The sequence below is a fragment of the Centruroides sculpturatus genome, unplaced genomic scaffold, assembly GCF_000671375.1.
Source record: "Centruroides sculpturatus isolate CEXI.00-Female unplaced genomic scaffold, Cexi_2.0 scaffold318, whole genome shotgun sequence".
NCBI lineage: Eukaryota > Metazoa > Arthropoda > Arachnida > Scorpiones > Buthidae > Centruroides > Centruroides sculpturatus.
Genome location: NW_019384658.1, coordinates 440,083 through 466,531, shown reverse-complemented (window position 1 = coordinate 466,531; position 26,449 = coordinate 440,083). Strand labels below are relative to the sequence as shown.

General features: G+C 35.7%; 2 protein-coding genes across 2 annotated transcripts in view; one reads left to right on the top strand and one right to left on the bottom strand.

Annotated features, from left to right (window-relative positions):
* Positions 1-26,449, top strand: part of LOC111626485 (unconventional myosin-Ib-like) — a 472,422-nt gene that overhangs the window by 129,886 nt on the left and 316,087 nt on the right. The window contains exons 5-6 of the mRNA XM_023369864.1: positions 4,689-4,793; positions 5,036-5,082. Coding sequence (XP_023225632.1) covers positions 4,689-4,793; positions 5,036-5,082 — 152 coding nt within the window. The remainder of the gene's footprint in view (positions 1-4,688; positions 4,794-5,035; positions 5,083-26,449) is intronic.
* On the bottom strand, positions 8,172-9,914 carry LOC111626484. Its single transcript, XM_023369863.1, has 2 exons — positions 9,305-9,914; positions 8,172-8,818 (listed from the first exon to the last, which is right to left on the bottom strand). The coding sequence occupies exons 1-2, from the start codon at positions 9,660-9,662 to the stop codon at positions 8,526-8,528; spliced, it is 651 nt and encodes a 216-aa protein (XP_023225631.1). The 5' UTR covers positions 9,663-9,914; the 3' UTR covers positions 8,172-8,525.

Genomic DNA, 26,449 nt, shown 5'->3' with positions numbered 1-26,449 from the left:
AAGATTTAACAATCTATTTTTTTGTTTGAATAAGGCTGGCATCTCCATATCTTACCACTATGCCAATTTACAATTTTACCATTAGATGAACTTAGGTCATTGTTTAGCTAGGTGCCCTAGGTGATGACCTAAGTTCATCTAATAGTAAAATTGGCCCTGTATTGGTCTTCTTGGTAAAATTCAAACAGTATGTAATATTTCTCCATCTGGGCCTTATGCCCAGATGGAGAAATATTACAACAGATGAGTTGCTGAATGCTTTGCAAACAGACAATGATAATGATTTTGATGATAATTAGTAATTAGATAATGACTCTATAAGGGTTCCAAAAGTGACATTGATCATATCAATGATTCATCAGAAATTAATAATATTCTGAATTCTGCATTTGGAAATGTGGACAATAGTAATCAAGACATTCATCAAATATCTTTTGTGGTCAAGGATGGTATAATCTGTAGATTCACTTCAACTCCCTTGGCACGACTTTTACATATGCATGGCTCCACAGTCCACACACCAAAAACACCGAGAATTTTTGCATTTGCCAAGATACAAAACCTGGGAAACCAAATACATTTAGTGATCGAAAAATGTAATTTTCCAACATTTTTGATCAAGAAACAGATGGTGAAATTCTCCCATGCTAAGACTACTTACCATCCACTGTCAGTTAACAACTTGCTGCAGGTTATAGAATGTTTCAATACCATTTTTCTGGTAGACAATGAATACATGATGGTCTTTGAATCAATGTATCCATCTATAAAAATACCTTCTTGTTTTTGTGCAATAAGGGACTTCCTGTTTGCCAACATCAATGATGCGTGAAAACATCACAATCATATACAGTAATACCTCGACTTACGCTACCCCAACTTACGCGAACCCGGAGTTACGCGATTTTCAAATCTCGTCGATTTGTCTTTTGTTTGAGCGCCACGCAACTCTCGATTACTCACTTCCCCCACACTATTGTTCAGCTTACATGTTCGGACGTGTTGCGCGGAATTGACACATAGCTACAATTTATTTTGTGTTATTTATTTCTGTGTTTGTTATATCTACGGAGACTTGAAAGACTCTATGTGGTGATTTCTTCTAACCGTGAATGAATCAAAAGACGAGATAAGATTAACGAGAACATTTATTAGCTTATATACAACTGACTTGGATTTTACACAAATTGCGAAATTATACCCCGACTTACGCAAATTCGACTTATGCGGTTATCGCTCGGTCCCACCTATCGCGTAAGTTCAGGGTATTACTGTACTGGAACTGGCACATCTTGTATGTTATACATCGTTCTTTGAATTTGAGAACAAGGAAGAGGAGTACCCATGGGTAGTCCCTCATCAGCAATACTTTGTGAGCTCATGGTGCAACAATTAGAAAACAACATTCTACTCAAATTTCAACACTTTATCATCTTATACACTAGATATGTTGATGATATTTTCATCTTGTGGCAGAGAAAACCAAACCTGCAGCAATTTGTGAAAGTGATCAATGATAACCTTTACGGATTATTTCTACAATTAGACCAGGAGAGTGAAACAATGGTAAACTTTTTGGACATTTTCATCTCTCAAATATGACAAAATTTGGACCAAGGTATACAGGAAACCTTGTTTTCAACCCACTTTAATTCCACATAACTCTGTTGATTCTTTCCACATCAGATTGGCAGTCTTTATTTAGATCCTTGATAAGAAGGGCATATACACATTATACCAGCATAAATGACACTGTAACAGAGCTGAATTACGTTGTAAGGATTGCAGAACAACAGGGTTATCCAATAGAAATGATTCAAAAGTTGATCAGAACCTTTCAAACAGCAAAATGTCAGAATGCATTGGTAGTCAAGAAACAAAGAGTGGTTTTAAATTATATCCCGTTTTCTTAAAAACGGGATATAATTTAAATACATAAGAAAGCAACTAGAACCAATAATCTCAAGATTGTATATTGACGCAACCAATGATATTCAGAAATTTAAGGAATGATAAAAAACTGTATAACCATAATTCAGCTAAGGGATTTATTCCATCCCGTTAATCGACCAACGTTTCAAATCAAAACTGGTCTACGTGGGTTCCAATATGTGCAACTTACCACAACAGTTCAAAGAACATAAATATACAATTGATAAAAATCTTGATAACACGATGCAGACAGCTTATGCACATCAGGACATTTAAGTGTAATGGGAACTGGAATGAATCATCAAACCAACATCAAATATAAATACTATGAGATATCTGGAAAGATTGGAGATTTTTAAAGCGCACAAAAAGACGGTTGCATCAACCATAGAGATGCTGACAGCTTGGCTACCGCATGGCAGTTTTTTTTATGAAAGTTAATTTTATTAAGGGGCGTTTATTTGTCTATTTTTATGTTTTATTGTTTATTTTATTTTTGTAGTTATTTATTACTTGCAACTATGATTTCAGTTATTTATTTATGTATTTATTTTAGAATTCTAGTTATTGTTTATTTTAAATTTACATTCTATTTTCACATTCTATTTCATCGTAACTGAGGAAGATCGGTTAAACCAATTGTCTAATTATCCAGTTGATAGAAAATATATTGATATACCTATGGCTATGCCAGCCAAACAATATAGGAAACTGGTCCTTAAAATATATAAATCAAGGAATAATCTATAATTATGAACCTGGTCTGAGCTTGGATACAGGTGTTGTTGATAAAATAAAATTACCATGTGAAACTTCTCTGGAAGAACCTATAGATGCCTTTTAACTCTTTTTATAAAATTGTTTAGAAAATGTAAAATTCATTAACATTGAAGCATCTCATATGTATGCAAAAAATAATATTTTTATGTTGGAAGCCATGTGTTGAAACTGAAATCTTTTGGTTTATTACTAACAGCAGGTCATCTGGGTTGCAACTATATTAGTTATGAAGTTTTGTGGGATAAATGCTTTGGATCTCCTATATTTTTGTGCTACCTTGGATGCTTGGCAAGCAATGTACAATCTGACACTATCTATGGAAAGCCACCCAATTAACATAGCCCACCAAATCACATAATGATGCATGTTTTACCACTTTATATGTCTGTTGAAAAACAGCATTTTAAATTTGAATTTGAATGATAGCTTCAATTCTTGTTCCATTTAAAGAGAGCAGAAAACCTGAAGCAGAGCTCAGAAGGAGTCTGAAAATATTTGTTTACCTGTGAATCATGTTGTTGGGCATCTGGAGGTTTATGAGGTGTGATCAATATGCTGACGATCACGCCAAAATACTATATTGTAAAAAGAGAAGACACTGAGGTCGGCGTTTGTTACGTGTGCGTTTTTTTAATCGCACACATAATGCCGACCTCAGTGTCTTCTCTTTTTACAATTATGAGGTGTGTTATCCACCTTTAATCAAACTCTTTTGTTTTCTTGTTTATATTTTAAAAAGAAAGATAGTAATGTTTTATGCTACTGCCTGGATCTCCAACATAAATCTTCAAATATCTTCATATTCTTCACTATTTTTTATTCTTTTAACATTCTTTAAGATTAATCCCTTATCTCTTATCTGACATTGATAGGAATTCTACCAAAATAATAATAGATTTGTCTAATTTTATAATTCTTTCTGTAAGGACTTTGCTAGATTCATCTAGTATTATTTCAAAAAGTTTTTGAATCTTTCCTTTTACATTATGATTAGCATAAGATAATTCTTTAATCAAGAATAATTCAAGATATATTCTTCCTTCTTACTTCATTTGCCATCATGTCTATACTGTCTGATAGACTATTCTTACTCTGTATATCCAATTAGAATTTGAAGAGATCCTCCAATTTAGCTTTCAACTGAGTTAACTGTATATCAAATTTAGTATGCAAATTTGTCAACCAATTATTCTGGCAATTAAGTCATTTAGAATTGAAAACAACATGTCAAACATTTTGTCAAAGTGGGATTTGATTTTCTTAGATAGCAACTTACTTAGATCTGTTGTTATGACAGAATTATTATATGCAGTTGGTGGAGTTCAAGGAAAGGGTCAGGATTTTCCTCAGTCTGCTTAATATTAACAGAATCTGAATTCTTCTTCTTTAGTTGTCTTCTCCTCTCAGGAGGTTGACTACCATTTCACACCACCATGATCTATTTGAATCATCACAGGAAAATACTTAATATTACTCATTTTACAGCAGAATAACAGAAAACACTGTTCTCTTTGTTCTCTTATGAAAATTCATCAGCATTTCACACAACACCCTTTATGGGGGATAAATGGAATTATCAAGATAATTTATTTTATTTATGATAAATCAAGCACCAGTCTGTGCTTTATACTAAAATTGAAAAAATTGCAGAAGTTACTTATCATAATTAGTTTAGCCTCTTATTCTGAACTGTATTCAATAACAATTTGAAGACTTGAATCATATAATGTTGCTAATTATATTAATGTAATGATTAATATAAACAATTTAATTATATTAATATATTAAAAATTTTACTTTAAAAAATATTGCAAAACTAACTATTATCCAATTTTGATAATTAAATCTACTGATAAATTATTCAAGTTATTTAGGTTTTAATTATTTATTTATAATTTAAGAGAGAATTTATTTTAAAATTTGAAAAAATATACAAGTCTTTACATTGTAATATAAAATGCATTTTTGTTCTGTAGAAGCAACTAAGTTTATACTACAGTATTTAGCAGCAATATCAGGGTCAGGAAGTGAAGTAGAAACTGTTAAAAACCAACTTCTACAATCAAATCCACTGTTAGAAGGTATATAATATTTTAGTTATAATTTATTATGAAGTTTATTATTATTTTTTCTATAATTTAAAAAAAATATCAGTTTTCAAAATTTATAAAATTATATTATTTAATAATCAAGAATAACTAATGAAAAATTGCTTACAAATCTCAGTTATGGAATTTTAAATGTAAGCTATTAGTTACAAATAATTATTTATGTAATGAAATATTCCTGTATTGTGCTTTATACAGAAGCTTGTTCATTGCAGCGTTTGGTAATGCAAAAACCCATCGAAATGACAACTCCTCAAGATTTGTAAGTAAGCATTTTTTTTTTTAAATAAAAAATTTTAGCATTTTGAAAGTTTACTTTTTAATTTAAATTAATATCAATAATTTACTCAATACTTTATTGGTTATTTTATTAATGAAATATTATTTTAAATTGCTATAAAGTAACATGATTTTTACTTTAATTAAATCTCTATTTTTATTGCTAATATGACTTATTATTCAAATATTTCATTATTTGAAATTTTAAAATGCAAAAAAACCTTATTTTCCATAAGTATATACTTAATGTAAGTATTACAGTAGAGTACCGATTATCCGACCCCCGATTAACCGTCACATCGGTTAACCGACTGTTCTAGTCGGCAAATTTCAAATGTCTGCTAGTGATGTGGCGCTACAATATTTGGCTATGTCTTGGCTACTTTAATACTTTTGTTAAATTTTTGCATGTTTAAGCTGGCAACACTGGCTCGACCATGAAAGGGAGGCCAGTATTTAAACAAGATTTAATTTTCTAATTATGAGTGGTTGTTTGTTTTGTGAGCAATAAAATAATTTAAAAATAATTTTTAACGATACAATAGTGATGATTATTATTATTTAAAAAAAATTTTGTTGGGCTTAACATTGATAAAAATTCAACACAAAGTAGGTTAACGATATACTAATACACTATACTAATAATGTATTTTTTCATTATTTTCGATTATCCGATTTTTTCAGTTATCTGACCAACCCGAGTCCCCAATTGAGTCGGATAATCGATGCTCTACTGTATTTTAAGAAATAAAATAAAGTTATTGATAATTGTTGACATTGAAAATGTTAAAAACAATATAAAAATGTAATTAAAATTTTTAAAATAAAATTTCTGATAAGATCAATGCTAGATAAAAGTGAAGTAATTCTTTCATCCTTACTTGTCTATTTTATTAATTGCAAATTCTGTGACTATATTAATTGTATGAGAAAATGAATATTTGAATATGGGAGTGCCAGAACGATGAATATATTTTTTTAAAATTTTTTGCAACAAACAAGACTGTTATTGAGTCTGAATTCAGAGAAATGGAATTGCTTAGATCAGGAAAAAATAGAAATTTATGTTATCTTAAAATCTGTTTAAATCTCACAATGAATACATTTGTATGGCAAGATTGAAAGAGATAATAATTGATATTTACATTAGAAATAGAAAAGTTATGTCAAAAATTCAGATATCATTCTCTTGGCAGATAAAAGTGTCTTAAAGTGGCAGATAAAGTGATTTGTTAAAAAATAATAATGAAAAATACAAAATTGATTTTAATACTAAATGTTAAAAGGAAAACTATTATATCAAATTCTATTCTCATGGTTTTTTTCTTTAGCAAAATGATGGCTAATTTGAGAGTTACAGTGGAAATTAATTATACAATGAGAGATAATCTATAATAACTGGATGTGTTTTTCAGTTCACTCACAAAACCAAAAATTCAGCAGTAATGCATTAAATTTTAAGAAGTACTTGATAACAGAAAACATCTTCAATTACATTCATTTATTATTATTTATTTTATGTATAAATATATATATATATATATATATTTTAAGAAGTACTTGATAACAGAAAACATCTTCAATTACATTCATTTATTATTATTTATTTTATGTATAAATATATATATATATATATATATTTTAAGAAGTACTTGATAACAGAAAACATCTTCAATTACATTCATTTATTATTATTTATTTTATGTATAAATATATATATATATATATATATTTTAAGAAGTACTTGATAACAGAAAACATCTTCAATTACATTCATTTATTATTATTTATTTTATGTATAAATATATATATATATATATANAACAAAGTATTTTATTTTACGAAATTTGTAAATTTTTAAATTCCAATTATGAAAAGTTCCTCTAATTCAAACTTTACTTTTGGGAGTTAATGCCTTCTACATTTTTTTACAGTATATCTTCAAGTATCATGAAGCCGTTTACTATGATCAACACATAATGATTGATTCAGAGTGAATTTAAAACAGCAATTTTTAATGCCTTTTTGCATTAAACTATCCGTAAGTAGAAGTGTTTTTATTAATCGACTATAATTACTTTTAATTACTGTATACTTTATTGATAATATATATTGTATACTAAATATTGCAATGCTCATTGAATTAAGGCCAGTTTATTTTTTAATTTAAGATGAAAATTTTAAGTGTTACTGTACTTTGTTTTAAAGACCAGCAAGTACAATAAAAATTAAAAGTACAGTATATATCTAGTGTTTTTTGTGTAAAATATTTATTTTTTGTAAATAATGTATATACATTCATTATTCATTATTATTTATTGTACATATAAATATATATATATATACAGGCTGGCCCCGCAGAAAGCATTACCGGCTAAACTCAATACAATAGCAATGCTCAGAAGTACAGTACATGTTATACACAATAGACTAATGATGAAGAATTAAAATAAAATAAAATAAAATGTATACTATATACAACTATATACATACAATAAAATACTAAACTATAAATACATGTTATATATAACTGTTAACATAACATAACATGAAATAAATACATAGGATATATCAATATCATAAATGTAAAAAGCGATATGTAAGAAAACAAAGTTGGTTTAACTATAAATAACTATATACAACTATACAACTACATACATACTCAGTGAGTTGCTATTATTAGCGAAGAGTAAACAAATTTTATCATAGTCATGAAATGTGTTCACAAATCACAATAAAAATACACAACAATCAGCAACTCTCCAAAGTTGAGGCCAACACTAACGTTGAGTAATGTGTCCTTTGATTTTTAGAAAAACAGGCGATTATAAATAAATCAAAGTATGCAGAATACAACAGTATACTTGATGATGTACAAAGATGTGAAGTAGTCTATGCAAATTTCTATATATGATAATCAATCCTTTGTTGGAATTTGGTTTTTTCCTTAAGATATACCGGACAAGTTTTATCCATTGTATTATGACAGTTATGTGCTCTGTTTTCTCATAAACAATTGGCATACTTTGGTGAATTATGTTTGTTCTGGCAGTTTTTATATAGATGATTCTCATTACAATGATTATATATATTGTCTGTTGAGGTACAATTTTTTGCTATGTGACCAAAAGATAAGCATCGATAGCATTAAGTAATAGGAAAAAAGTCAAAAACTTGACACGTCGACCAAAGAAGGTGAATTTTTCCTGCTTTTACCAACTTATCCCTAACCTGTGGAGATACCTCCAGAATCCATGAAAGATAATTTTCATTCTTTTCTTTAAGCAGAAATCTAATAGTAGCATGTTCAGCAAAAGTGCGATCAGTAAAAGTTTCTAGAAGGTACATGTTTTGCACGAAGATATCTAATATGAGATCTTTTTTATTAATACCTTTAGGAATGGAAGCAATTTTGATTAGTGGAAGTCACTTTTTTGGCAGTCTGGAAATAAAGCCAGGAACTTGTTCAACATTCTCTTTAAAATAAAAATAGTCTACCTCATTCTTATGGCTTAAATCAATTGCAAGTCCTCCATTCCTAATTTTCCTTATTCTACGTATCCCTATGCCAAGTTTATCAGGTTGCACATTATTAGTTAGATTACGTTTAGTTTCATCACAAGTGGTACCGACTTTATCACTATATACCAAAACTGTGTATTCTGGTGGAGGTGGTTCATTTGCAGGTAAGGTTGGTTTTATTCCTTTTAGTAGGGTATCTCTATAACTAAGGGTGCTAGGAACTTTTTCACCAGCAAGACTGTCAGAAGTAGTTTTCCTTTGGTTATGTACTGCAGATTGAATATCCATTAGAATTTCTTTAGATTCATCAAATTGAGCATCTTTAAATCTTAGTTACTAAAGAGGATTACAAGACTTTAAAGTCTAGTAAATCCTCTTTAGTAACTAAGTTTGAAAGTGTTTGTTCAACTAAATTATTATTCTTAAGGGTAGATTCTGCTAATTCTATAATTCTGGTGAGTTGTGTCAATATATATGTTAAATGACACTCTACCCCAAATCTAGCATTTCGATTTTGCAGGGAATATCTCTTAATCTTGTCAATAATACCATAAACAGTATCATGGAATATTTGTATTTCAGATTCCATACTGAAGAAAATAATAAATTTTAACTTAAAATATTAATCTCATCTAATATATTAATTTTGTTAGCTTATAATTATGTGCAACGTCTTNGGGTATCTCTATAACTAAGGGTGCTAGGAACTTTTTCGCCAGCAACACTGTCAGAAGTAGTTTTCCTTTGGTTATGTACTGCGGATTGAATATCCATTAGAATTTCTTTAGATTCATCAAATTGAGCATCTTTAAAGTCTTGCAAATCCTCTTTAGTAACTAACTTTGAAAGTGTTCGTTCAACTAAATTATTATTCTTAAGAGTAGATTCTGCTAATTCTATAATTCTGGTGAATTGTGTCAATATATATGTTAAATGACACTCTACCCCAAATCTAGCATTTCGATTTTGCAGGGAATATCTCTTAATCTTGTCAATAATACCATAAACAGTATCATGGAATATTTGTATTTCAGATTCCATACTGAAGAAAATAATAAATTTTAACTTAAAATATTAATCTCATCTAATATATTAATTTTGTTAGCTTATAATTATGTGCAACGTCTTTTTCTACTCTAGACGAATTTAGAAATATATGATATGTCTAGGAAATTATTAATAGAAATAGAGAAAAATACCACTTCTGTGAAATGTTCTAGAAAATTCCAGTAGTAGAGGTCAATCTTCAATTACAGTTGATCCCCCCTATAACACTGCTGATTATTTTGTTTTATATGAATTCCATGTTGTACAAGTCACTTAGATTTTACAAATATGTGAGTCGTTCACAGCCTGGCACATATATTTGTAAAATCTAAGTGACTTGTACAACATGGAATTCATATAAAATGGAATAATCAACAGTGTTATAGGGGGTTGACCGTACTTCATTTTCAAACAGCGCCTACCTCTGCCCTTTAGGCAATCGCACGATAACCACCTATTGAGGTGCATATAGATTATTTTAGTCAGATCAGTCACCTTAAATGGGGGAGGACATACAAATTAATACTGGTACAATAACTGCATCAGATTTGGAACGTTTGTCACCACTGTCCTTACTCTCAAATCCCTGTGAGTTAACAATCCAAATTACAGATACTGATCAAGAGAACGATATAGTTATTTTTACTGATGGCTCTAAAAATGAAAGGAATGTAGGATGTGCTTTTGTGGTTTACTCAAATAACATCGAGATTGCTTATCAAATGTTTCGGCTGGGAGAACTCTCTACAGTCTTTCAGGCAGAAATGTTCGCAATTCTTCAGGCCCTTATCTGGGCCAATCAACATTATTCCTTTACAAGAATTACAATATGTAGTGACAGCGCTTCTTCACTGGCCACAATTAAAAGCACTAAAGCTCACCCATTGTCTACAGCTATTAAAAAGTCTGTTCTAAATTCAAATAATGACTATAAATTCAAGTGGGTAATGGCACATAGGGGGACTAGCGGCAATGAAAGAGCAGATCACTTGGCTAAACATGCTGCTAATAATGATCAGCTTATAATTTCTTATAACAAGGTCAGCTTGAATACTATCAAGGGCCTTCTTTGGAGCAATATGCTCAACAACTGGCAGCAAAAATGGAACAGCAATGAGGGTAAAATTACTTACAAATTTTTTCCAACCATTAAAGATATCTTTAAATACACATGGATGAAACCATGTTTTTGGTCCACTCAATTTTTCACCGATCATGGTAAATTTGCCAAGTACCTACACAGATTTACTGAATACATCAATAAAGAATGTCCAACTTGTAAAATTGAAGATGGGAGCACTCATTATATCTTCAACTGCGTAATGCTTGAAAGAGAAAGACAACAACTCAAATCTATCCTCATTAGCCGTGGTTACTCTTGGCCATGCTCTCATAATGACCTTGTGAACAATAATGGAATATTTATTTATTTTTATAATATAATTAAAAGCTACGGCAAAATCGTAAACATCCATACTTAACTCCTTCATAAAGCCTCCCAGCACTCTACATAGATATTACATTGAATTTCAACACAGAAATGAAGATGCGATTGGGCTCTTCTAGTGGGAGAATGTTCTTATAGTGGTCTGCAACAGTACCGAATCTTTGCAAGAATTTTAGTGTATTAAAGAGATATAAAGTGATATATGGTGAATTCTTCTCTTTTGTGCCTCTAAAATATTGTTCTATGAACCTACTGACAAGGATATTTTATGGATTCAAATTGAAAGGTTACAATGTAACTTAAATGTGAATTGAATGTTTAGGGGTTTCTTCTAAGCATCACTCAGACTTTTAGCATGATGCTATATGAATTAACTGTTTAAATTTCTTGGAATTTGCAAAGAAATCTTCCAGTATAGAAATTGCTAGAGCAAGGACTGTTCACGATGCAAGATGAATGTTTCGAACTCTGGGTGTAAACATTTAGTTCCTGACATCCTTAATCTTTTCAATGTAGTTATCATATTTTGTATTTATTCTGTTACATATAACCCATTATTTATTGTATAACTTTCATACACATTGTCGTGCCCTTCCCAACACGCGAAAAATTTGTCTCGCGTATTGTAACAAATCTCTTTTCTATATGAAACGAAACATGTATACTTAATCTTAATCTACTAATTGTAAACTTATATATACCAACCTCTCATTGTATACTTTGTAATACTTTATGCTATAATGCATATTACTCTTACACTTTGTAAATGTAACTATAACATTTGCAATACCTAAAACATCTGTAAACTGGCTGTGCTTACTGCGGAACCAGTTATGTAATGTTGGTTACGACATTAAAAGATTTGTGTGTGTTGTGTGTGTGTACTTCATTTTCAAATTTACATTAATTAACAATATAGAACAATGCATAGAATAAACTTTACTAATTCAAATTAAATGGAACATGTTTTCCAATTGGTCATTGTCATATATTTGGAGGAGTCAACTTGTGAAGCTAATAAGATCTATATATTTTTTATATTCTAATATACATATAAAAATTTTATTATAATAATAATAATAATACCTGTTTTTTTATATTACTTCAAATGTCGATGTCTACACAGGCAATAATATGTTGGTTTCTTTGTAATTGATGACTCTTGCATTTTTATTAGCTTTATATATTCTCTCAAGATATTTTAGATGTGAATCATCATGTGTGTGGTCTATTATTTGCACTTGATCATTATTGGCATTGTCTGCTAAGGCTGTTGTTGTAAGTCCCTTTTTATTGGCTTCTCATGCTGTTGTTGGACTCATGTTTTCATGTTCTTGTAGATCTATAAATTCCTACTATTGTCTATCTGTTTGTATGTTCTTCATTAATCTTGGGAAGAGTTAGATAGATGAAAGTCAAGACCACATATGGAAAGCTTGGAGGCAGGTCATCCTGATTAACTACATGAACTTCTGCTTTCGGTTGGAAGTCATGTTATTTCAATTCAAAACTTTCTCCTGAACAGAATTAGATACATGACTGGCATGACTTCAATATTAACACAAAGTATGATGTACAGGACAAGACACTATTAAACTTAAGTGTATTGTGACAAAAAATTGCAACCCAGCATTGTGACATCAGATACAATAAATAATTGTTCATATTTTTTGTATATTTAGATAACATGAAGTGACCCCAGTGTATTCTAATTTCTTTTCAATTCTGCTATCAGTCAATGGAATAGAATACATTCCTGGTATATTTTGAGGATCTTTGGGATCCTTGGAATTCCATAGTAATGAAAATATGGTAGAATTTCTTTTATATGCTATTTTGCAGTTATTGATCTTAGCTATTTCTCAGTGAATGGGAGTGAGTTGTTTCACTAGTTAACTGCTTTTCTTTTGTTCTTGATTGGCAATTTTGCTGACAAGATTTAAGCCTTTGATAATTTTTTCAGGATAACCATTCTGGACTGCAGTTTGTTTAATGTGATTTAGTTCCTTCCTCCTGTCCTCCATGCTGGAAGAATGTGTGAAGGCTCTATTGACTAGTGCATGGAACAACTTTGTAGAAATTGTGTGACTCAGCTAGAATGAATATGGGCATGTATGTTGGTTTATGACATACCTTAATTAATGTATATATGGCTGCTCTTCCAAGTTAGAAGTACATCCAAGAAGTGGATGATGTTGGATCCCTCTTTTTCAATATCTGATTGTAATCAAAATGGGTTCTCTTTGAAATGTGTTAAGAATTCCTGCTTGTTGGGTTTGTATCTCTAAATGATAAGTACATTGTCAATGTATCTAAGGTATCCACTATATTTTCATGGAATGGTGAGAGAACTTCCATATCTAGTTTTCAAATCACTAATTCACATAAGGTGACTGAAATTGCATTAATCATAGATACACCTCTTGGTAAGTTACATTTTCAAATTGAAAGAAGGATGAATAGTAAATGAAGTCCATTAATTCAAGGATGGAAGAGTGGAGCTTTCCAGGATCTTTAATGTTAAATAGGGAGTCACATAGCATACAGAAGCATGGTTCTAGGGGTGCCTGCAGACCATAAAAAGGAGTGGCACAAGCTATAAAAAAAGGGCATCATACATACATACATGCATACATACATACATACATACATACATTATATAAAATATATAGTGTATAAATATATACAAGTATCCCTTGATTAACTGAATTAATCAAATACACTGGTACCTCAGTACTCAACTGAACAGTCACGACCTGCTAGAACAAATTTTCGGTTAATAACAAATATTTTTATTTTAATTTTGTCATCAATAAAAAGTTTTCCGTGATAAAAAATGAGTAACTAATTTCAAAATGAAATGAAACCTTATAGCTCCCTTGGGGATTAAGAAAAGGGAAATCAATGACAAAGGGAACATCTATCCCAGTGTCTGTTCCTGCTTGTTGTATTCAGAGTGCCCTGCTTGGTTTGATTCATATTGATGGGTAAAGTGATTGAAAATCACAAACAGCAAAGTATGGTTCTTCAGGTATGGTTAAATTATGGAGATGTTCTAGTAGGGTTTCCAATCTGGTATTGATTGGTCATAATCCTGTAGTTTGTTACTAATAAACTTGTTTGGGATTTTTTCCAGGCAGATTATTAGAGACATTGTTTTTTGATCACAAGGCATAATTGGGTGCCCTGCTTGTGTATTTTTGTGAATGCAAAAATACAAGGTTTGGTAGGTGGAGGAAGGATGGCATAACTTAAATTTAAAATTCTAGCTAATGGTGCATGACGAGCGACACGTTGCCCTGCGGTGGGTAAGAGGCCACACCGGTGTCCTGGGCAACGAACGGGCCGATCAGCTGGCAAAGGTGAGAGCCAGTGGCCCATTTGTTACGAGGACGGTAGATCCCTCGACTACATACATAAAAGGTACTCTACTGCAGAGATCGATGATAAGCTGGCGAGAGAGCTGGACTCTAAGTACAGTAGGTAGGCCAACCTACACCTTCGTGCCTGTAGTTGGCCTCACTCCGATAAGTTGTTGCTCGTTGTCGACTCAAATCTTAACTGGCCACGGGAGGTTCCCCCACTTCAAGTCCAAATTCGGACAAGGAGATGGTAGCTGCCCCTGTGGTAGTCCTCGTGGCGACGCGAGGCATTACGTACTTGACTGTCCCTTAACAAGGGACTTCCGCCTAGGGGCGGACCAAGTTGACTGGTCTAAGCCCCCTGAACAAGTACTTCGAACGCTAGCAGCTAGTAAAGGGAACCTAAAGAAACTAAAGGAATTGATGGGAAAAATCATAGATCTTCTTGATCTATAAGTCTAGTTGGCTTAATTGGGCCCCTCCCTCTGGGGTAAGGGCCCCGTTGTCCATATACCTACTACACGTAGGTATTTGTTTGAGTATTCTATATATATATGTGAGCTATAAAAGGTTTAGTAGTGTGGACCAAAGTGCAGTACAGGCTGCACAAACAAAAGTTATGCCAAGTTAGTGAGCTGGGCCGGGGTGCGGACGGGAGTCTGAATGATGCATCATAGGGCCCAGCTATGACGTCCCTGTCTACCGCGTCAGGTACCGACCACTCGATGAACAAGGCATAGTCTCTTTAAACCCTGTAGTGCCAATAGGTGGAGCAGGGTAAAGAGTTCCTTATGAGATAATGGTGCATGTGTGTGTGTAAAATGATGCACTCTGTTCTATAACTTTTCCAGGAAACACATTTGTGCTGTCTTGCATTATGTGTCCTTGATGTATTTGAGCATTTGTTGTTTGTATATATCTGTTTTCATTAATACAGTGTTTTTAGATTTATTTGTAATTAGCAATGATGAATTAGAAAACATGTTCCATTTAATTTGAATTTGTAAAGTTTATTCCATACATTGTTCTATATCAGGGATGCAAACCTCTTTGAGTCTGCATGCCATATAGTAAGCATATGTACGATACCTTTAAAGATGTTTACTCTTGTCAAAGTTTTAGACTTCAGATAATGATATTTAAAGAAATTAAACGAATATGCTTTAATTAGAATAAATGTAAAAAAGCTGATTGGAAAAAGGATGATCAGGCAATAAACTGAAAGGATGATTGAAAAAGACAGACAATAAATCAAAATTGTACAATACATTATATGCCAGATGATTTCTCCTTATATGCCATAGGTTTGCCACCCCTGTTCTATATAATTAATTAACGTAAACCTGAAGATGATTACTGTAAGCAATTGAAAACATTGTTTTTATCAAGTACTACTAATTTATCAAGTACTACTAAAATTTAATATGTTACTGCTACTAACCAAACCCAAAAGTTTGAGTGAACTGAAAAAGAGAGATATTTTCCCTTACAAAATAACAACGAATGATGTTACAGTAAATTTCATAAAAGAGAATCTTTAAAATAATCTTGAATAAATTGAAGATTAAAAAGATTAGTTTGCATTTTTTATAGTTGATTTGAATTAAATAAATTTTTAGAAGATTGTTATATAATATCCAATAGTTTATATTATAAACACATTTAAACAACCTTTAAAGTCCAGTAACAAAAAATTTTTTAATAAAAAACTTTTGACAAACGTTTTCAACCTTGACCGAGGTCTGCCTCAGGTCGTTACAGTGGCGTAGCATAGTGGGGCAGCAGGGGCGGCCCGCACCAGGTGGCACTTTTAGGAGGCGGCAAAATTTCACAATAAATAATAATAATATCTTGTAAAAATTTGAACCATTTCATTTCATATTTTTGTCGCGCCTACAATTCGGACCGATTGAAATGATCACGGAATTTTTCATTAGGCTACTTATTCTGTGACAAAACTGGGGGTATACTCTTTTTTTAAATGAATGTATAATAATGACATCTTGCTCATTGTAGCGACTGGCAACATTGTCTGTACTGACTTGTAGGGATTCCCTATATTTTATTTTGTTCTTTCAAATTACTGTATATTTTAGTCTTTTAAATTGAGATACCTAAATAAGGGGGCGGCAAAATTTTTCTCCGTCCCGGGTGGCTGACACCCATGCTATGCCACTGGGTCTTTAAATTAACGAAATTACAAATTTTTCAAAATATTATTTTTAAAAATTGGAACAAAAACATAATGCTACATAACAACAAAAACTAAAGGGTGATAAATGTAAAATTTAACACATATAAAAATTTAAGATATAACTTAATATCAATTAATAAAAATTAATTTGTCAGCCCTCCCAGTCTTTCGTAAAAGTATTGCCGTGCATGAGATTGTTTTTTCATTCTTAAAGTTAATAAATTTGCCAGTTAGGCCTGCCTTGTATATTTCCAAGGCTTCTAGGCCCTAACATGATCTGTTTGAAACAATTGCCTTATTAACATGGCACTTTGGAGATTGATTTGCACACATCAGACTCAGTGGCATAAGTGGACAGGGCAGTGGTATGCCTTTTGTTCAAAATGTCAAAATGTATGGTCTGACTCTTAAATTAGATCAGATAAGTAGTACTAATGCTCATTTTTTTAGATATTAACATTCATTTCAACAAGAGCTGCAGAGAAACGAGCATTTAATACAAACCCAGAGTCTAAAAATTTTTTAGTTGTAAGTGGTCACAGATAAAAAGTTTAAGCGATTCTGACATAGAACCTAGTTTATATTTCTACAGAGAGACTGTGAAAATATAATGGATCAAAAAAAAAAAATCAAGGAACAGATAATTTTAAGTGAATTATGATAATTTCAAGGAACAGATAAGATAGTTTTCTCCCATAAGGTTGTCACTCTGAATAGGAGTTACAGTGGTGCCTCGTATAATGTACTTAATCTCTTCCAGGTGCACATCCGTTAAGTGAAAAGTCCGTTGTATGAAACACATTTTTCCATAGAAATACATGTTAAAACATATAATTCGTTCTGTAGCATAAAATAACCGTACTGTACCATAAAAAAAAAAATGAAAATGGAGCAGTCACCAATTATGCCGGATAGTCAGATGTTGTGAGGAGGAGATGGAGAAACACTTTCTTCACACATTCTTTTATATTGATTTTGTTTTCAACACTATTTCACATAAAAACATGTAGTTAATTAACAATTAACTTTATTCACTCTCGGATACAACTGACTGGGATGACGACTACACAAGAACTCTCTCAGACATTTGAAAAGTATGTAGGAATTTCCACCTTTGACCTGACACTCAGATGAAGTTACAACAGATAAGTTAGAACACATTCATACAGATACAGACTTTTTTACACATTGCAGCAGGTCTCTTTTTATTGTTTTTTAATCGGAGTCAGATTCAGGAGAGGCTACCGGAGCTTGTAGGGTCAACTTCTCTTGTTCCATCCTTTGTTTTTTGGCAGCTGGCTTCTTGAAAAACATATCCAAGGTGGTCTGTTTGTCTCTCTTCTTCTACATCTGTCAGAAATGATGGGCAAGGGTGTCATTGTAGAGATCATTGATCCTGTTGGCCTCAGCTCTGTTTGGATAATGAGTATTGGTAAACTCCTGAACCTCTCCCCATTTGACAAGGAAGTTTTTGTCAACTTTCACTCCTTCTGATGATGTTTTGCTTTGTTTCAATTGAAATCACCTTTCTGGTTATTTAGAAGCCATGATTTGCACAACACTTGAATAAATGTAAATACCCTGCACTGAGGTGATGTAGGTAATAAACAAGGGAGCAAGTTGAATCCCAACGGGAGCTCTGTACTTCAGATATACTAATAATATATTCTAATAATACTAATATATTTTAAAAATAGCAGATTGTCATTGGCAACGACAAAAGNAGGGAGCAAGCCGAATCCCAACGGGAGCTCTGTACTTCAGATATACTAATAATATATTCTAATAATACTAATATATTTTAAAAATAGCAGATTGTCATTGGCAACGACAAAAGAGTGGAAACAATTCGCACTTGTTCACAGAAAGTTTGTTGTTTGCCTCATGTAACTGCCGAATGGAAAGTCCGTTGTTCGCAGCGTCCGTTATTTGAGGCATATGTTATACAAAGCACCACTGTAGTTTCTTTTGGAGGTCTGATTGCAGCTAGTTTCAAAGTAGTCTAGTGTTTTNGTTTCCGGATCTGCGTGAGCGCTATAAATCACGCCAACTTTATTGTACTGAGCTACGTCGATGCTTATGCTGTCCACGTTTCTCATCTCGTGGTGGCCGTAGAAATATGGACACCTTCATGTGCTTGGACCGTCTTCTCCAGTTATAGCCCGCCGTCATTTAATCTGAGTTGCCTTTTGACTGAACTCGAAGGGGTTGTCTCGGTCCACAGTCGTGTTGTTTTGAGTGGTGATTTCAACGCCAAACACTCGCTGTGGGGCTCGCCGGTTGATGATTCCGACGGGTACATGATGAAGGACACGGCGGAGGGTTGGGGGTTGCATGTTCTGAACGATCCGTTCGGGATTGCTACCTACTCCTCTCCATTGGGCGAGAGCTGGATTGATTTGACACTTGTTAGTGGCGCTATGTTGAGACTTACCTCGCAATGGGAGACGATCGATGCAGAAAGTTGTAGTGACCATCGCTTTATTGCCTTCGAGATGATGGGCGGCTTGCCGGATAGGCAGGACAGTCGCTACAAACTGACTGCTGGAAACCGCGATCGCTTTAGCAAATGCCTCGCCGAAAAGACAGCCGATATCATTACCGAAGTTTCTAAGGTTGAGAGTGTTGAGGACTTGGAGGAAGCTGTGGCAAACCTCACCAATGCGGTCAGAGAAGCAGGAGACTGCACGTTCGCGCTACAGCGGCCCAGCAACCACCGGTCAGTTCCCTGGTGGACCCAGGAACTGAGTGTCCTACGGAAGCGTGTGAGGGCGCTCCGCCGACGCTTTCAACGATGCAGAGACAACGACCTTCGGGCGACCAGGAAACTGGAGTTCCAGAGGGCCAACGCTGAGTACAAGTACAAATTGAACGATGCAAAGAGAACCTCATGGCTCAGTTTCTGTCAGCAGATCAGTGACGAAAATTCGTTCGGCCTATCATACAGGCTAGTGGCGGGAAAGTTGAAGCGTAGGACGGTCTTGGGGTCCTTCAAAAAACTGGATGGAACCCTAACCTCCACACAGGAGGAGTCGATTAAGGTGCTGCTCCAATCGCACTTTCCGTGTGATGAGCAGTCCGAGGACACTGAAGAGCAACGGCGGCTTTGCAGTGATGCGGAGTTGCCTGTTCTTGAGGACGAGTTACCCGTGCCGGTGTCGGAATCTAAAGTTGTCCACGTTGTGGGCAATCTGAGGAAGAGGAAGGCACCTGGCGTTGATGGGATCACGGCCAAGATGGTACAAGTTATGCAAGAGGAACGTCCTAACCTGTTCCGTGTACTGTATCAGAAGTGTCTACTCCTGGGTCACTTCCCAGCGCAGTGGAAACGGGCGCGCCTTGGGTTCATCCATAAGAAGAAGCGCCCGAAGAACGAGCCCAGATCCTACTTGCCGATCAGCCTACTACCAGTGCTGGGGAAGGTTCTCGATAGAATCCTCAGCGATAGAATCTTTTTATATCTCAAGCGGAAAGGGCAGCTACACCCGCATCAATACGGATTCCGCCCGAACATGTCGACCTGCCATGCATTACATCACGCGGTGGAACTTGTTCGCCAGAACCGCCGGCAGGGGCTCCACACGTCGCTCGTTTCGATGGACGTTGCTGGGGCTTTCGACAATGTTTGGTGGCCATCCATTGTGGGTGAGCTGAGGAAGGCAAACCTGCCGACCGCCCTTGTATCACTTTCCAGGAGTTTCCTGAGTGACCGCTCGGTTGTCTACGAGACACCAGGTGGTAGGTATGAGAGGACGCTTGAAAGGGGCTGTTTACAGGGTTTCTGTATTGATCTTCTCTTGTGGAACGTTCTAGCGGACACGGCGTTGCGACTGATCCTTCCGGACCAAGTCCAACTGCAGGCTTATGCTGACGACCTATTGCTAGTAGTTGCAGGCTATAGTCGACGCGACATGGAGGTTCGCGGCAACGAAGCAATAGAACAGCTCGTTCGCTGGGGGGAGCTGCATAAGCTCTCCTTTAGCCCTGAGAAATCAGAGGCCCTGACGGTGGCCCGAAGCGGGGTATTGGCACGCCGACCTATATACCGCATCCGGGGCAACCCCATCCGAAGGGTGAATGAGTTAAAGTACCTCGGTGTAATCATCGACCAGACACTATGCTGGACTCCCCACCTAAGGGATGTTCGAGTCAGAACAAACCGAATGATAGCGGCACTATCAAGACTAGCTAGGCAGGATTACGGGCTGGGTGGCGAAGCGCTTCGTACCATCTATAAGATGAGTGTGGAGCGCGTTGTCTGCTACGCCTGTGGCATTTGGTGGAAAGACACTGCCAACGTCTGTCAGAGTAGGACACTACTCACGATCCAGCGTCCCGCTGCTTTGCGGATCACGCATGCGTACAGAACTGTGTCAACGGATGCGGCCCTGGTCTTGGCCGGGCTGCTCCCTTTGCCTCTGGTTGTCAGCCAAGAGGCAGCCTTCTACAGAACAACGGTGGAAGGTAGAGAGGCCATGCATTGTAATCAGAAGTACCCGATCAGACTTAGGCGTCAGACAGACGTACTAAAGATCCATCCTGCCCTTAGGATTGGACTCGATTGGGAAGTCGGTGAACCGACTGGTACTGGTGTTGAGATATACACCGATGGCTCAAAGGACGGCAGCTTAGTAGGCGCCGCATACTGCGTCTTTTCCGACGGAGTTGAAGTGTACAGCAGAACTGTCAGACTGAACGAGGAGGCGTCCGTGTTCCAGGCAGAACTGGTGGCCCTGGAGGGGGCGTCCCAGTGGATCCTACTACATCCGGGTCCAGAGCCGGTCACGGTTTACTCAGATAGCCAGTCGTCGTTACAGGCTTTAAGCGACGGGTACCATCGTGACCCATTGGTACACGAGATCAGAGGTAGGGTACTGAGGGCGAGGCACGAGCGACACGTTGCCCTGCGGTGGGTAAGAGGCCACACCGGTGTCCTGGGCAACGAACGGGCCGATCAGCTGGCAAAGGCGGGAGCCAGTGGCCCATTTGTTACGAGGATGGTAGATCCCTCGACTACATACATAAAAGGTACTCTACTGCAGAGATCGATGATAAGCTGGCGAGAGCGCTGGACTCTAAGTACAGTAGGTAGGTCAACCTACGCCTTCGTGCCTGTAGTTGGCCTCACTCCGATAAGTTGTTGCTCGTTGTCGACTCAAATCTTAACTGGCCACGGGAGGTTCCCCCACTTCAAGTCCAAATTCGGACAAGGAGATGGTAGCTGCCCCTGTGGTAGTCCTCGCGGCGACGCGAGGCATTACGTACTTGACTGTCCCCTAACAAGGGACTTCCGCCTAGGGGCGGACCAAGTTGACTGGTCTAAGCCCCCTGAACAAGTACTTCGAACGCTAGCAGCTAGTAAAGGGAACCTAAAGAAACTAAAGGAATTGATGGGAAAAATCATAGATCTTCTTGATCTATAAGTCTAGTTGGCTTAATTGGGCCCCTCCCTCTGGGGTAAGGGCCCCGTTGTCCGTATACCTACTACACGTAGGTATTAGTTTGAGTATTCTATATATATGTGAGCTATAAAAGGTTTAGTAGTGTGGACCAAAGTGCAATACAGGCTGCACAAACAAAAGTTATGCCAAGTTAGTGAGCTGGGCCGGGGTGCGGACGGGAGTCTGAATGATGCATCATAGGGCCCAGCTATGACGTCCCTGTCTACCGCGTCAGGTACCGATCAATCGATGAACAAGGCATAGTCTCTTTAAACCCTGTAGTGCCAATAGGCGGAGCAGGGTAAAGAGTTCCTTATGAGATTTAATCGTGTTAGACGTTTGTGTTTATTAATAACTTTTCAATGATAGTGCTCGCAAGAAGAGTGCAAGATCTCGTCTCATTATTTAAAATTAATATCCCTATTTTTTTAGTTTTAGTTTCGTTTTTGCTTTTTTTTTCTTTTTCTTGTTCTTTTCTCAGTGCAGTCAACCACTCTGTGATTTATGTCTATAACAATAACTTCAATAAAGTATTTTTTGAAGACATTGCTGGTATGTATAATTTGTCATCCTATCCTGCGCTGTGAACAGACGAATTATCGTTAGCATATCGAAACTGAAGTTAATGATAAAAGATCTTAACCCTAACATTGATCATGAGACTGAGATCACTAATAAGGATGTAAAATGCATGTCTCAATAAGCTATGACGTACTTTAATAAGTCATAAGCGACATAGAAGTTAATCATTGCGAACGAGTTAGTGATTACCGCAAAAGGCATTTTGACTGTCGTCATTCTGACGTTATAGCACCATCTTGAAATTATTTTTTCCCTTTGCAAAAGTAAACTGTCACAAATGGCAGTTTCAAAAGACCCTTCGATGTGGGTTCTTGTCCGTGGTGAGGGGACCTCCCAGAGATGGTTTAGTAAGTCTTCTTTACCATCCCTGGGATCTGAACTCCCACCCACGTGTTTGCCGTGCGTGGTATCCCGTANCCCTGATACATACTACGTCATTACTACGTTTACAACCCTCACCCAATCAGTGAGCACACACCACAAAAAGGTGATTTTCCGACATGAACGAAAATTTTACATACACGGATCCATAATCTGATACGAGATAAACCGAAACAAGACATTACATTTGTGTACAATACAATTAGTGCTGTAGCACTACACTAGTAACTAGTAATGAAATCTGTGCTGGTAATTGGCCATGGGTTCATGCCTGGCCAACAGCTGACCACATGGAGTTTTCTGGGTTTTCTTCATGTTAGTAACACCCAAATAGCAACAGTTTCCCATTGAAAGTTCTCCCCAAAGGCATCCCTCTCGGGAGATGGCCCATGTGTTGCATTACCGTAACCAAACAAACCAAACCTAGATTTCATAAAAACAAATAATTTTTTAAAATGAAAATGTAGGCCCTGACAGATCACTATTTTTAAATTAGTTATTTTTTCTCAACTATTTTCGTGATCTATCACTATTTCTCACTTTTTCTGCCACTGTGATCAATATGGCATTTTCAACATCAACTTGCCATGCGTTAGCCTACATCATTAATTAATTTAATTAATGTTTGAAAACTTAAATTGTGCCATGGATGACTTTTCTCTGGCCATTACACTTTGAAAATTTTAAGTTATCATTTAATTTATAAGGCTTGAGTAGTGATATCTGGTTATCCATATCTGTGGGAAACTTAACGAAAATGAATTTCAACACCACACGTCAAAAATAAATAATTACGAGGTGAACATGGACTATAGTGCAACTTCTAACACACATACAAACTGGTTTGCTTACACCGATGGCTCCAAGAGCAATGCCAGTACAGGATCACAGGGTGTTATACAGAACAGGAAAGGACAGAAAAATCTACCAAACCTACTCAGATAGGTGGCCCACTATACAGTGGTACAGGCTGAACTATGGGCCATTCACAGAGCTCTTCATCACATCCAAAGCAACAGTAACTTTGAGGAAACAGTATACTCACAGACAGTAAGGTTGCTCTTAACATTCTAAATCACCAATGGAACCCCTCACTCTTAGATGCAGAAGTGATAAAGACTGCACAAACTCTGGGTAAAAGCTGTAATCTACAGTTCAACTGGATCCCAGCTCATAAGGGTCATGAGGGCAATGAGTTAGCTGACAAACTTGCCAAGTCTGCTTGTACATTGCCTTCAGATCATACCTATTCAAGGCTCTCTGCAACCACATTAAAACAACTTAATCAAATAATTACTGAATAGTGGCAAAAGGAGTGGGATGACATGGATACTGGGAGACTCTGCCATAGCTTCATTCCTTCTATTAGTTATCTTAAAAGTATTAAGTACTTCAGTCCATATGCTAAAGTTAGTACTTCAGTCCATATGCTAAAGTTACCCAGTGCCTCACTGGGCATGGGAACTTTGTTTCCTATTTACACTGTTTTGGCAAAGATATTGAAGATAAGTGTGACTGTGATGGGGAAAGTGAAGATGACACCATGCACTTCATATTCACCTGCAACAAATTTGAAGACTAACACAATGGACTTTTCCAAAAATGTCTTCAGGCTGGGCTAAACTAGCTCCCCAACCCTGCTGACTTATTTAAAAATAAACATTTATGGACTAAACTCGCAGACTTCATTCACAAAATGAAAAAACTGAAGGCTACGTTTGGTACCAGTCAGCAAGACACGAATATGACATAACAAACAGCCCAACCGCATGTAATCAGGCTACATAAGGCCACCACTCTGTTTTCCAACCATATAACTGTTGATTATCCCTATCATTTGCTTTGGCTTTGGCTGCTGTCTGTAATTTATTATTGGATCAAGTTTTTAATGTATATATTACCATGATAATGTTTTGTCCATACTTCAATTTGTATTTTGTTATCCACTTTTGCCAAAGGCATGATTTTCACCTGGATTCTGATATTTACTTAAATGGGGTTAAAATCACAATGGTCAAAGAAGCTAAGTGTTTGGGTGTTGTGTTTGATCAAAAATTGACCTTTTTGCCACACTTGTGCAATTTGAAGAGTAGATGTTTAACATCTTTGAAACTTTTAAAGGTAATGTGCTGCTCATCCTGGGAAACAGACAAATGTTCTATGCTGAGGATTTATAGGGCCCTTGTCTGCTCTAAGATGGATTACAGATGTGTTGTGTATGGCTCTGCACGAGAATCTACTCTTCGGATGCTGAAACCAATCCACCATCTATCATCGCATTTGGCAACTGATGCATTTCGAACTTCTCTTGTTCAAAGCCTGTATGTGGATGATTATGAACCTCCAGTATCTCTCAGGAGATAACAGTTGTCTCTTTTTTATTATATAAAACAGAAATCTCATACTAAACCTTCAGTTGATTGTACAGTATCAGATACACAGCTGAAAAGGTTTTTTGCAGCTCACCTGAGTAGTGTCCCTACATTCGACATAAGAATGGAGAATGTAAGCAGGATGATTGACCTGGACAAAAGCAACATTTCACAGGCTGAGGTTGATATCATATCACCTTGGTCAACTCCTGTGATAAATGTTGACTTTAGCTTAAAGCAGCTTCCTAAGGAATCTACTCCACATTACGTTTGCAGACAGCACTGTGCAGAAATTCAACATTGTAACAGGAATTTAATTCCCATTTATACTGATGGATCTAAATCGGATGACTACATTGGCTTAACCTTCGTTGAAGAATTCAGTGTTATTTGTTCTTCCATGATTTCATCATGGCAGAACAAATAACACCGGATTCTTCCATTTTCACCGCAGAGCTGCAGGCTATTTACCTAGCCTTAAAGTATGTAATCAGAAAAGGTCATTGTTGCTGTGTGATTTACACTGACTCAGTTAGTGCACTTCAAGCTTTGATCTCATGTGAACCTAGTTCTCACTCCATAGTAATTAAAATCTGTAAACTGTTTTGCCATCTTACTGCAAGTAATTTCTCTGTAAAATTTTGTTGGGTCCCAGGCCACGTGGGTATAAGAGGGAATGAACAAGCTGACACAGCTGCAAAGTCAGCAAGTCTTTTAGAGCATACAATGCCTATTGAAAGAGGTGACTTAAAGCTGGTTGTTAAAAAACAACTAGCAGAGAAATGTCAAAACATGTGGAATGCACAAGTCCACAATAAACTACATGAGAACAAACCTTTGGTAGAAAATTGGACATGTAACTTAATGTATGAAAGGAGATCTGAGGTTATCCTACCTGTTTGAGAATTGGACATACTTGGTTGACTCAATACCTTTTGAAGCATGATGACCAGCCAGTGTGCTAATATTGCAACTGTACCATAAGTGTTAAGCATATACTGT

Excerpts from the sequence above, each read along its gene's own strand:
- LOC111626484 (XM_023369863.1), bottom strand. The coding sequence starts at position 9,662 with ATGGAATCTGAAATACAAATATTCCATGATACTGTTTATGGTATTATT.